At 45.3% G+C, this 12,600-nt stretch overlaps 1 protein-coding gene across 4 annotated transcripts in view; it reads right to left on the bottom strand.

Annotated features, from left to right (window-relative positions):
* KALRN (kalirin RhoGEF kinase) overlaps positions 1-5,968 on the bottom strand; it is a 668,576-nt gene extending 662,608 nt beyond the window's left edge. For 2 of the 4 annotated variants that reach the window (XM_060639748.3, XM_060639750.3), the window contains exon 1: positions 5,507-5,968. In XM_060639748.3, coding sequence (XP_060495731.1) covers positions 5,507-5,579 — 73 coding nt within the window. In that variant the 5' untranslated portion in view covers positions 5,580-5,968. The remainder of the gene's footprint in view (positions 1-5,506) is intronic. The other 2 variants (XM_060639747.3, XM_078453074.2) reach the window with 2 other exon arrangements.
* Between the last annotated feature and the right edge of the window lie 6,632 nt (positions 5,969-12,600).

The raw sequence follows: 12,600 nt of genomic DNA, 5'->3' as shown, positions 1-12,600 counted from the left end.
TCATCTGAGACAAAAGTTTAAAGAATCATATAGTAAATATCAATATACCACCACCTAGATTTAACAACTGCATATACTTTACCAATTTTGTTTTATCTATATTAGGAGGAGGTGATTTGTTTTTGTTTTTGATGAATTTCAAGGTTTTTAAAATATCTTTTTCCTTACCTGCAAAGAACAAGTAACTTCAATGGGGGAGACAAGCCTTATGCGTATGAAAGGGCTAAAAACAATATAATACCACTAATACAGTGAGAATATGAGTATAGATAAGTGAGTGTTTTAGGAATTCAGAGGAGACAGTTGGTCCTGTGAGCTGTGAAGACTCCCAGAAGAAGGTAAGACGCAAGCCTTTGAAGAATGAACTGGATTTGGAAAGTGGGGGTGCAAAGGTAGATGATGCCCTTGGGAAGTGAGAAAAGCAGCCTGGCTGGAGCTGAGATATGAAGTACAGACTTGACCCTGAAGACACTAGGAAGTCACTGTAGGTTCATAAACCAGGCAGCAACGTGATGAAATTAGTGCCATCTTGCCTGCAGTGCCAATTTGGAGTGGGGGTGAGAGAGCAGATTCCAAGGGACAAGAAAGGAGGTCACAGGCAGCATAACAGGTCCTGGACTAGGGCAGAGGCTGTCGATGAACAGGAAGGGCTGATGATGACAGATAATTCAATAGGATTTGTTAGAGGAAAGAAACTCCTCATAGACAAAACCAAGGTTTTAACTATCATGACTGGGAGAGGGGGGGAGATGTCACTTACAGAACTAAGAAGACAAGAGAAGAAGTTAATGCGGGGAGTTGGAAAGACACACAGAGTTGAGTTTGAAGCTGGCTGAAGTCCAAGTAGCAGCAAACACTTCAGTTGAAAATGTCTGGACTCACAGGACCAAAGCTCAACAGAAAGATATAGGTAGAAGATATTTCCATATCAATCTCTTTTCACTTATAACTTTTAACTTTTTTCCTTTTAGTCTCAAAAAAAAAAAAAAAAAGAATTTTCTCCTCTGCTCACCAAAGCTAAGCTCTTATTTTTGTTAGGGAACCTACTTTTGTCTCAGGTTCCAGGTATCTAAGTCAACAATTAATGTAGCATCTGCAATGTTCCCTGTCCACAAGCTTTCTCCCTTCCACCTGCAAACCTCTTCTGACTCTCTGGCAAAAAAATGAAACTCCTTTTCTTCATACTAACACTCCTTCTGACTGGCACCCAATCTCTTTTTCCTTTCACTGATCAACTGTGCAAGTAATGGGTTCCTATCCACCACCCCAAATCCTTACTCTGACTGCCTCTTCTAATACTGCACTCCTGAGAGCTCACAGTGGCCTTGTTTTTATCACATCTGGTGACACTTACCCAGCACTCCTCTTGCTCACCCTGTCTGCAGCCTGTCTTCACCTCAGAACCCACGCTGACTCCCTGGGGTCCCCAAGATCAAGTCTCCTTTGCTGCCATGTTATAAATAAGGGTTTATCCCCCAAATTCTAACTTTAGTTCTTCCCCTCTTTCCTCCAGTCCCTCCCTCTGACAAATGGTGTATTCACAAAGCTTCAGCTGCATCCAACCTTGACCCAGAAGCTTTCCAAGTCCACAGCGCCAGCCCTAATCTCCTGCCTGTGCTCCTGTATTGAGTCCCATTTTCCCCACACACACATAAAAAAAACTCCACCTGGATGTCCATCAGTCATCTCCAGTTCACTAGTTCCAAAGCCAATATCATTACCTGCCTTGCAAATCGGTTCCTGTCCCAATCAGACCATGTCAATGGCACACTGTTAGTCCTCTACACTCTCAACCCAGCTACTTCTGTTTCCTCATGGGCTTTTCTTTTCCCCCTATAGCCAGTTTGTCAACAAATCCCCACTTTTCTGTCTTTGAAAATGTCTCTCAGAGCTGTCCCTGACTCCCCATCCTTTTTGCCACCAACCTAGAGCAAGCCCCCTCCCCCTCAGCTCTGAATCACTTTTCCATCTCCCTGGATTCTTTCTCTCCCTTTTCCACTTCATCAGTCATATTACCCCCAGATTAACCTTTCCAACTGCCACTTTCTTCATGATATGCCCTTGCTCAACCTAAAATGACTCCCTACTAACTCTTAATCAAATCCAAATCCTTTCTTGGATTTCCCAGACTCTCCCTATCTGTCCTGCCCCACTTACCTATCCCTGTTTCCTATTCCTCCCTAACCTACCCCTTTTTTTGGTCAGCCCAGAAACCTCAATGTCCATGCCCCAAACTCCTATGTGCCTTTTGCCCATGGCATTCCTCCCTCTCCACCCCCTTTAAGAACTACCTTTGGTTCTACCTCATCTATAGTTCTGTCAACTTCTTATCTTATAGAACCATGTTTACCAATTAATTAATCTCCAATTGAGCAATAATTGTCAAACTCCTTTTAAAAGTTCTTTGAGGTCAAAGACCACTCTGAATATTTCTTTTGTATTCCACAGCACCCTGGACAGCAGAAGACTCCCAGTAGGAGTTGAAAAGTTCTTGTTGGTTTTCTTTTTAAAAAAAAATTTTTTTACATTTATTTATTTTTGAGAGACAGAGAGAGACAGCATGAGTAGGGGAGGGTTAGAGAGAGAGGGAGACACAGAATCAGAAGCAGGCTCCAGGCTCCGAGCTGTCAGCACAGAGCCAAATGCAGGGCTCGATCCCACGAACTGTGAGATCATGACCTGAGCCAAAGTCGGACACTTAACCGACTGAGCCACCTAGGCGCCCCGAGTCCTTGTTGGTTTTCTATTCCAATTGGTTTCTATTCCCAGTTTTGAGCTCCCATATTTCCCTTCCTCTACCTAATAAAAATGATAAATAAAACTATTGTGACACACTCCCAGGCTTGGAACAGAGAATTCCTAAGAAGACAATATGGAATCCACCAATAAGAATAGTGGGCTGGTGTGTGTACATGTGTGTATGTGTGTGTGTTTGTGTGTGTGCATATGTACATGTGTGCAAGGGAGTTGAAATTTAGGGAATATAGCTTTATCGATTGGTCAGGAGACTTGAGATACCAAAATAATCAGAAGAGGACTAGTAAGGGACCAAAATGACAGAATTATTTGAAACATTCCTAATTAGAAGCACAGTATGCCAGGGTTTGACAAAGCAATTGCCAGTCTCGTCCTTGTGCATGCAAAATTTTCCACCAGAAAGTAGGGGGTAACTTTGGTGCTAGGGACTTTGAAAATGTGTTTGAAGTTTTCTCAGTTCAACTGAATAAATTTATAATCTGTCTAGCTACCAGGTACAGTGCTATGGTCCATAATGATGGAGAATCAGAAGGGAGAAGGTTACAAAATGTGGCCTTATCCCAGGCTTAAGAATCTTCAGCAAGAGCCCAGGCTAGAGACTAGTGAGGGTAAAATCAGGAAGCAAAGCACAGAGGACCATGTTGGGGGGCTGGGAGGAAAGCAGTCCTAGACCTAGCGACCAGCAGTGTGCATCCCCACTTGCAACTTGTTACAGGTCATCAGTCATTTCCAGCCTTCTTCATTGCAGATTTAACCTTTCTCTGATTCTAAGTGCACATCAGATCTAACCCCCCCCCCAAAAAAAGGCTCCCCAAGGAGGAAGGGGAATATCCTCAACAGGAGTCCCACAGGAGACAGACCCTAGTCTGCTATTTATTCTGTGATTTGAGCCATACATAAACCACACATTGTATTTGGAAAGGCCCTGGGAAAAGTAACACATTGGACCATTATAGGCCATTAACACCATTAACACTGTGTGAATTTGTCAAAATTATCAAACCTCCAGAAACTGAACTCAGCCCAAGGGCCTGGGACAAGGAATGGACAGGAACTAATGTTTAGGTAATAAGAAAGGTGAAGGAGGAGTGGTTGTCAAAAGATGAAAGTGGGATCCAGAAAAGGAAGGTGGGAAAGGTCACACTCCAAGAGTTTTTTTTTTCCCTAGAGCTAAGAAAAGGCAGACTTTGTCCAGAGATGGGAGGACAGAGAGGGTGGGGGGGTGGGGCAGCAGGGGGTGTCAGGGGAGACCTCCTGATGAGTATTTCAGGTTATCACTCAGGCCCCAGAACATTACAACCTAGATGTCAAGTTATAAACTTAGGTCAGGCACCTCTTTAGAATCCATGCTTTGGGTCCTGGGCAGTGTGTGTGAGTATGTGTGAGTGCAAGAGATAGAGACTGATTTGGTGGGGGGGTGCTGAGCCCTTGGAAGCAGTAGCGTATAACAGAGGCTTCCTCTGCTTTCTCCAGGCCCTGGCATGATCTCCTGCCCTCCAGCTCTTTCCTCTTCAGACCAACCAGAAAATGAACATATGGGCCAATCAAGTCTTGACTTCTAAAGCCACAAGTCTCCCCAACAAAGCACCCCACCCTCTTCCCTAGAGATGACCTCTAGGGCAAGGCAATGAGATTAGGAAACAGATGGGTGTGCAGAGAGCCTTCAGAGCTAACCTGATCCTTGACCCCACCAGTTCATGTCCTCTAATCCAACTTATGGAAGGACAGGGTAGATGTGCAGGGTCCCCATAACTTATTGGACTCCTTGGGACAAAGATTCCAGACAAAATGGTTCCAGACACGGGAGATGAGGAACTGGCGGAAGCCACAGGTAAACGGGAGATGGGGAATCCCTGGCTGCCAGAGAAATAGGGCCACAGGTGGTGGGAGACGAGGGTGGTCGGTGTCTGTTTTGGAGAACGGGCTGTGGAGCCCGGGAGCAAGAGCTATAGACCTGGGGGATGGGAGGTGGCAGGGGCAACAAACAGCTGTAAAGACAGATCTGGGGGCTCTTATACCACAGGCAAGCAAAAGATTCAGTGGGTGTGTATGAGGAGGACGCTAACTCACACTTCCAGGAATGAGTGATTCCTAAGAAAAGCTCATCCGTTCCCAGAACTGGAGAAGAGGAGGACACGGAGGAGGTCCAAGGCGCCCACCGCCCTCCCAGCCCGGTCTGCCTCTTAAGTCCGAGACGCCGACTCCCCACACGCACCAGGCATGACCGTCCTTGGTCCGCCCGGCTCCTGACTGTCAGTCTGCAGCGTGAGCGACTCCCGGTCCCCTCTTGCCCCTCTCCACACGTCAGGACCCCGGGCCCCTGGCCCCAGATGTGGTGCCAGCCCAGGGCGGCCGGAGGCTGGCTGACAGGCGCTGGGGGAGGGGGGAGACGAGGGAGGGGCCGGGGACGCCGGTAGCTGAGCCGCGCGCTGCAAAGTGATCCAACATCGCCCCATCCCCGCGCTCCAGGAGAAGGCGGCCGAGGGGACCGCCTCCCGCCTCCCCAACACCGACTCTCGCAAGTGGGGTGAACGCCGAGGGGTGCCGGGCTCCCAGCCCCCACCCCTCCCCAAAACGCAAGCAGCATTGCCATAACAACAAGAATCTCGGCAACTCCAGTCCGACGACACGGAGGACTGCCCCCCGACACGCACACCCCAGCAACAGCCCTCCTTCCCCAAACTTGTCCGAGACGCCGCGTCCCGAGCAGCAGCCCTCCCCCGGGCCCCCCGCGCCCTGCCCAGCTTACCTGTCCGGAAAAAGGCATCTACGTCCGAGTCGGCTGCTCCTCCTTCCTCCGCTGCCCCCTCCGGGGGGTTCATGACTGGGGGAGGCGTCCGCGGGCAGCCGGGGTCGGCCGAGCCCGGGGCCGAGGGCTGCGGGGCGCCCGCTGGGCGGAGGGCGCGGGGCGCAGCGGCCGCGGCCGCAGACCAGGAGGACTCGCGGCTTCGAGGGCGGGCGGCTCGGGCGGCTGGGACGGCGGGGCTGGGGCAGAGGACGCCCAGCCTCCCTCAGGCGGAGGCGCGCGGCGGGCTGGGGGCGCCTGCCGCCGGCTCCCCCATGGTACCCCTTCCCTGCGGGCGCTGGCCGCCCTGCTGTCTGGCCGGAGCCGGACCGGGCCGGGGCCGGGGTCCGCGCTGCCTGGGCGCCCGCTCTTCCCCAGCAGCGGCAGCTGGCTCTTCTCCTCGCCCGTCCGCCTGTCTCTATTGTTCAGCCCTGCTCGGCTCTCCTCTTTATTTTTCCTCCTCCCTCCCACCCTCCCTGTCTCTCTACCTCCTCCCTCCCGCGCTCGCTCGCTCGCTCTCTGGCTCCCCCTCTGGCTCCCGCCGCCGCCGCCGCCGCCGCCGCCGTCGCCTCTCCAGCTCCTCCCCCGGCTCCCGCTCCCTCAGTCCCGGCCAACAATGACCCGGACGGCGCGGAGCTGAACTGAAGCTCCGGCCCGGGCCGGCCGCTCACCGCGGGCCCCCGGCGGCGCGGACGCCTCCCTCCCCCGCGGCCGCGCCTCGGCCTCTCCCGGAGCCGAGCCCGAGCAGCGAGCTATTGTTCGTGGCGGCACTAGGCCGGCTTCCTGAGCCCCGCAGGAAAAGCCCCGGCGAAGGAGGCGGCTGAGGAGGGGGCGGGGCCGCCGGGCTAGTGCGGGGCCGCCGGGCTCGCCCAGGGGCCCTGCCGCCGCGGTCCCGCGCGCTCAGCTCTCCGCTCGCGCTGCGATGCTCCCGGCCCGGCGGCGGTCCTCCGCCCCACGCGGCGCCCAGGTATGCGAGGGGAACCCCACGCTGCCTGCCCGCCTCCTCTTCAGACCGGTACCCAAGCTGCACTGACCTGTCCTCAGAGACCGGACTTTTCCCTCTCCTTCCTGACAAAGCTCTCTCCTGTCTCCCTCCCCTCCTGAGCCTCTCGCATTTTCCTCTCCGTCTCGCCTTAGTTCCTCTCGTTTTTAGCCTTTCGTTTCCTTTTTCCCCTTTTCAGCGCCCCTTTAAACATCTCTGCCTGTCTCTGTGACTCTTTGTCCCACTCATTCCTCTTGCGATGTCTCCCTGCCCATCTCTCCCTCCCTCTGTCACTCTCTTCTCTCTCTCATTTGTCTCTGTCCTGCCTCTGTACTTGGCCCGTATCTCTGAGCTCCTCTTGGACAGCTGTCAAAACTCCCTAATCCCCGGGGGCCTTCTCTGTTTTGTTCCTCTCCCTCGTGTGAATGGAGAGATCCAGTTGGCCTGGAGAAAGGAGGTGTTACGGCAAGCTGAATTTCAATTAAAGTGGGGAGAGGGGCTGGGGAGGAATGGGGATGACGGCAAAAAAGAAAGCAGATGCTGTATGGGGTAATTAATGCAGTGATTGTATTGTGCCAATTGGTTTTTTAAGCAATAATTAAACAATAATTAGCCAGTATTCTGTTTATAGTTCTAGTGACTGCAGAGACTACAAAACAGAGGCTCTTTAGACCTAAGTACTTAATGTGGTGTGTTGGGAGGTGTTGCTGCTGCCTCATCCAGGCAGATGGAGAGGCTGTGGCCTGACCTAATGTGTTAAAACACACGGAATAGGAAAACCAGGTCCTAGTCTAAATTTGATGGCCCACTCCTGGATGTATTTATCTCTAACAACGTCTTTGGTTCCACCTCTCTCCGGTTCAAAGCACCTGGGACCTTTCCAGATCTATTAACTGGGTAACTCTAACAGCAAATAGAATGAATTAAGTAAGATTTTAGTGAACCCTTTCTAGCTCCCAGTACTCATCACTTTCTTTACTGAATGTCACACATTTTTTTTCACCCACTAAAAATATAAGTACTGTTGCCTGTCTCCAGTCTTGGGTACATCTATCAGGCTCCATTTCTTAAAAATGATTAATAGTGACGCTGAGATCACAAGTTCACTGCCATGAGATCTAATTCATCTGATACCTTAAATTGCCTTAAAGCATCCAGATGCCCCCCTACCTACCACCTTTTCTGACAATGAAAGTACTTCTCATTTGTCTTTTCTAACTTTTGCCTCCGCTTAACCCCATGCCTAAACCCTTTCCTGTACTCCCCCATACACATGATGGCAGAGCTGTTAACAGCTACTTGTGCAGATAGAGAACCAGAAGTCTGGCAAGAGTATTAGCTGATCCCAAATTCAGAAGAAACATTACATGTTTAGAAGAAGTTTCATATCAAAGTCTCAATAAATGTGAACCAGAATGGGGGAAAACCTTATATAACACCAATTTTTGAGAGGCAATTTGGCAATTTGTATTAAAATCTTAAATGTATGTAGCTATATCATTATCAGACAAAGAAGATTTCAGAGCAAAGAATATTACCAGAGATCAAGAGGGACATTTCAATTCATCAGATACATGTAACAATTCAAAGAGTTTTTGCATTTAATAAGGGAGTTTCAAAATATATGAAGCAAAACCGATAGGACTATAAGGAGAAGCAGACAAATTGATAATTATGGTCAGACATTTTAATATCTGTCTCAATAATTGATAGAATAAGGAGACAGATCATCAGTAAGAATATGAACAGTGCAATTTAACCCAACTGATGTTTATAGAATACTCCACTCAACAACAGCAGGTACACATTTTTTTCAAGTGCACAGGTAACATGTAACAAGATAAATCATGTGCTAAGCCATAAAACAAGTCTCTAACAAATTTAAAAGGATTAACCCCATGCAGACTAGTAGGTAAATTATACCTCAGTTGTTTGGGGTTTTTTTTTATTTTTTTAATGTTTTTATTTATTTTTGAGACAGAGAGAGACAGAGCATGAGCAGGGGAGGGGCAGAGAGAGAGGGAGACACAGAATCTGAAGCAGGCTCCAGGCTCTGAGCTGTCAGCACAGAGCCCGACGCGGGGCTCAAACTCACAGACTGTGAGATCATGACCTGAGCTGAAGTCAGAGGCTTAACTGACTGAGCCACCCAGGAGCCCCTGTTTGGGGTTTTTTTAAATCATATAAAGTATGTTTTCTGAGCACAATAGAGTTAAATTAGAAATCAATGACATTGACTGATGAATGGACAAAGAAAATGTGGCATATATATACAGTGGAATACCAGTCAGCAAAAATGAAATCTTGCCATTTGCAAGAATGTGCATGGAACCAGAGTATATTATGCTAAGTGAAATAAGTCAGTCAGAGAAAGATAAATATCATGTGATTTCACTCAAATGTGAAATTTGAGAAACATAACAGATAGGGGAAGGGAAGGAAAAGTAAGATAACAGAGGGAGGCAACCCATAAGAGACTCTTAAAGTCAGAGAACAAACAGGGTTGCTTGAGGGGAGGTGAGTAGAGGGTTAGACTGAATGAGTGATGGGCATTATTAAGGAGGGCACTTGCTGGGATGAGCACTGGGTGTTGTATGTAAGTGGTAAATCATTGGGCTGTACTCCTGAAATCAATACTATATTGTGTACTAACTAACTTGAATTTAAATAAATAAATTTTTAAAATAAAAAAGTCATATTTCAAAAGAAAAATAAAAACAAATCAATGACAAATATATGGGAAATCCCCCAAATATTTGGAAACTTAATAACATATTTCTGAATAATCCATGCTCAACTAAGAACTTGAAAGGAATATTAGAAAGAATTTTAAAGTGAATTAAAATGAATATGTCATATAAGAATCTGTGGGATACAGTTAAAGCAGTATTTAGAGGGGAATTTAGAGTAGTAAAATACCTATTTTGAAATGAAATATCTCATACCAGGGATCTCCTGTTCTACCTTAAGAGTAAATGAAACCCAAAGCATAAGAACAGCATTTTAAAAAGGCAGAAATCAATGAAATAGATAACTGAAAAACTGAAAAAAAAAGAGAAAAATCAATGAAACCAAAACTGTGTTCTTTGAAAAGATCAATAAAATTGATAAATCTCTAGCCAAACTGAAATAAGGAAACAAGAGAGAAGAATCAAATTACTATTAGCAGGAATGAGAGAGGTGACATCACTATAAATAATGGAGATGTAAAAACAACAAAAGGAAATATTATGAGCTATTTATGCCAATAAATTCAACAACTTACATAAAATGGACACATTTCTTTTTTTTTAATTTTTTTTTAAATTTTTTTTTAATGTTTATTTATTTTTGAGACAGAGAGAGACAGAGCATGAATGGGGAAGGGTCAGAGAGAGGGAGACACAGAATCCGAAACAGGCTCCAGGCTCTGAGCTGTCAGCACAGAGCCCAACGTGGGGCTCGAACTCACGGACCACGAGATCATGACCTGAGCTGAAGTCGGCCGCTTAACCGACTGAGCCACCCAGGCACCCCTGGACACATTTCTTGAAAGGCACAAACTACTAAAGCTTACTCAAGAAGAAACAGATAACTTAAATAGCCATATATCTATAAAAGAAATTAAATTTGTAGCTTAAAATTTTCCATAAAGAAAATTCAAGACCCATGTGGCTTTACTGGTGAATTCTATGAAACATTTAAAAAGTAATACCAATCCACACACACATTTCCAGAAAAGGGAAGAAGAAGAAATAATTCCCAGCTATTTGCATGAAGCAAACATTACTCTTTTTCTTTTTTAATTTTTTTAATGTCTATTCATTTTTGAGAGACAGAACATGAGTGGGGGAGGTGCAGAGAGAGAGAGACACACAGAATCTGAAGCAGGCTCCAGGTTCTGAGCTGACAGCACAGAGCCCAATGCAGGGCTCAAACTCATGAACCATGAGATCCTGACCTGAGCCACTTAACACACTCAGCCACCCAGGCACCCCAATACCAACATTACTCTTATGCTAAAACTAAACAAAGACCAATGAAGAGGAGAAAAGAAAAAAACAAAAACAAAACTGTTGTCCACTCTCCTTTGTGAACATAGATGCAAAATTCTTAATGAAACTTTAGCAAATCAAATCCACTAATATATAAAAAGGATAATACATTATAATAAAGTGCATTTTTTGCAAGGATGAAAGGTTGGTTTGACATTTGAAAATTTACCAATGTAATTTACCATATGTCATGGGTTGAATTGTGTCCCCCCCAAAAGATAAGTTAAAATCTTAATCCCCAGTACCTGTGAATATAACCTACTTTGGAAATAAGGTCTTTACAGATGTAATGCCTTATGGATGGGGTCATTATGGTAGGTCCTAGTCCAATATGACTGGTGTTCTTATGATAGAAAAACGTGTTGTGAAGAAGAGGCATACAGGGAAAACACCATGTGACAATAGAGGCAGAGACTGGAATGGTGCAGCTACAAGCCAAAAATTGGTGCAGCTACAACGCCAAAAATCGATGGTCACCACCAGAAGCTAGGAAGAAGCAAGGAAGGATTCCACCCAGTTTCAGAGGGAGGACAGTCCTGCTGACACCTTGATTTTGGACCTCTAGCCTCCAGAGCTCTGACAAAATAAATTTTTGTTCTTCTAAGCCAACCAGTTGTGGTACTTTGTTACAGCATCCCTAGAAAATTAATATACCATATTAAAAAAGAAAAACCATACAATCATCTCAATAGATGTAGGAAAAGCATTTGACAAAATACAATATTCGTTTTTGATCAAAACTCTCAGCAAACTAGGAATAGAAGGAACTTCCTCAACTTAATAAAGAGCATCTACTAAAAAAAAAAAAAAGCCAGGGCACCTGGTTGGCTCAGTTTGTTGAGCATCTGACTTCGGTTCAGATTCTGATCTCATGGTTTGTGAATTCAAGCCCCACGTCGGGCTCACCTACTGTCAGTGCAGAGCCTCCTTCAGATCCTCTGCCCTCTCTGTCCCTGCCCCTACCCCCCAAAAATAAATAAAAACCTTTTTAAAAAACTTATGGCTAATACTAAAATTAATGGTAGAAGACTGCTTTTCCCCTAAGATCAGAACAAAGCAAGTATGTCCACTCTGACTCCTATTCAACATTGTATTGGATGTTCTAACAAGTATGATAAGGCAAGAAAAGGAAGTTAAAGGCATCCAAATTAGAGAGTAGGGGGTAGAACTTTATTCACAGACAAGATGATTGGTTATTTAGAAAATTCCATGAAATCTATCCAAATGCCTCTAGAACTAATAATGTGTTTAGCAAGATTTCAGGATGTAAGACCAACATTAAAATACATTGTATCTCTCTACACTAGCAATGAAGGTTTAGAAATTGAAATTTTAAAAATCACTATTTACATTTGCTTGGAAAAATATAAAGATGAAAGCTAACTCTGATTAAAGATATGCAAGACCCACACATTGCAAACTACAATACACTGCTGAAAGAAATTAAAGAAGACTTAAATAAATGAAAAGATATACTGTGTCATGGGTCAGAAGACTCAAAATGCTTAAGACATCAATTTTCTCCAAATTGATCTGTGGATTCAATGCAATACCAACTAAGATCCCAGAGGATTGTTTTGTAGGGTTTTTTCATTTTTTGTTTTTATTTTTTCTGTAGATATTGACAAGTTGGTTCAATCCAAATAAACTAGAAAAGTCAAAAATCTGAGAAAGAATAAAGTAGGAGGACTTACCCTATCCAACTTCAAGACTCACTATAAGGTTAGAGTGATCAAGACAATGTGATTTTGGCATTAAGATAGAAAAATAGATGAATGGAATAGAATGGAGTCCAGAAACAAACCCACACATTTATGTTCAAGTGATTTTCAACAAAGATCAAAGGAAATTTGGTATAATAAGGATAGTCTACAATGGTGCCTGAAAAACTGAAAACCTGTATTAGTTTCTATGACTCAAATAGCAAATTACCACAAACTTAGTGGCTTAAAACAACACACATTTTATTATCTTATAGTTGTGGAAGTCAAAGGTCCATAACAGGTCTCACTGGGCTAAAATTTAGGTATTAAAAGGGATTC

Source organism: Panthera onca, chromosome C2 (assembly GCF_046562875.1).
Source record: "Panthera onca isolate mPanOnc1 chromosome C2, mPanOnc1 haplotype 2, whole genome shotgun sequence".
NCBI classification, from domain to species: Eukaryota; Metazoa; Chordata; class Mammalia; order Carnivora; family Felidae; genus Panthera; species Panthera onca.
Note: the sequence above shows the minus strand (reverse complement) of the source record. Positions and strands in the feature narration are given on the sequence as shown.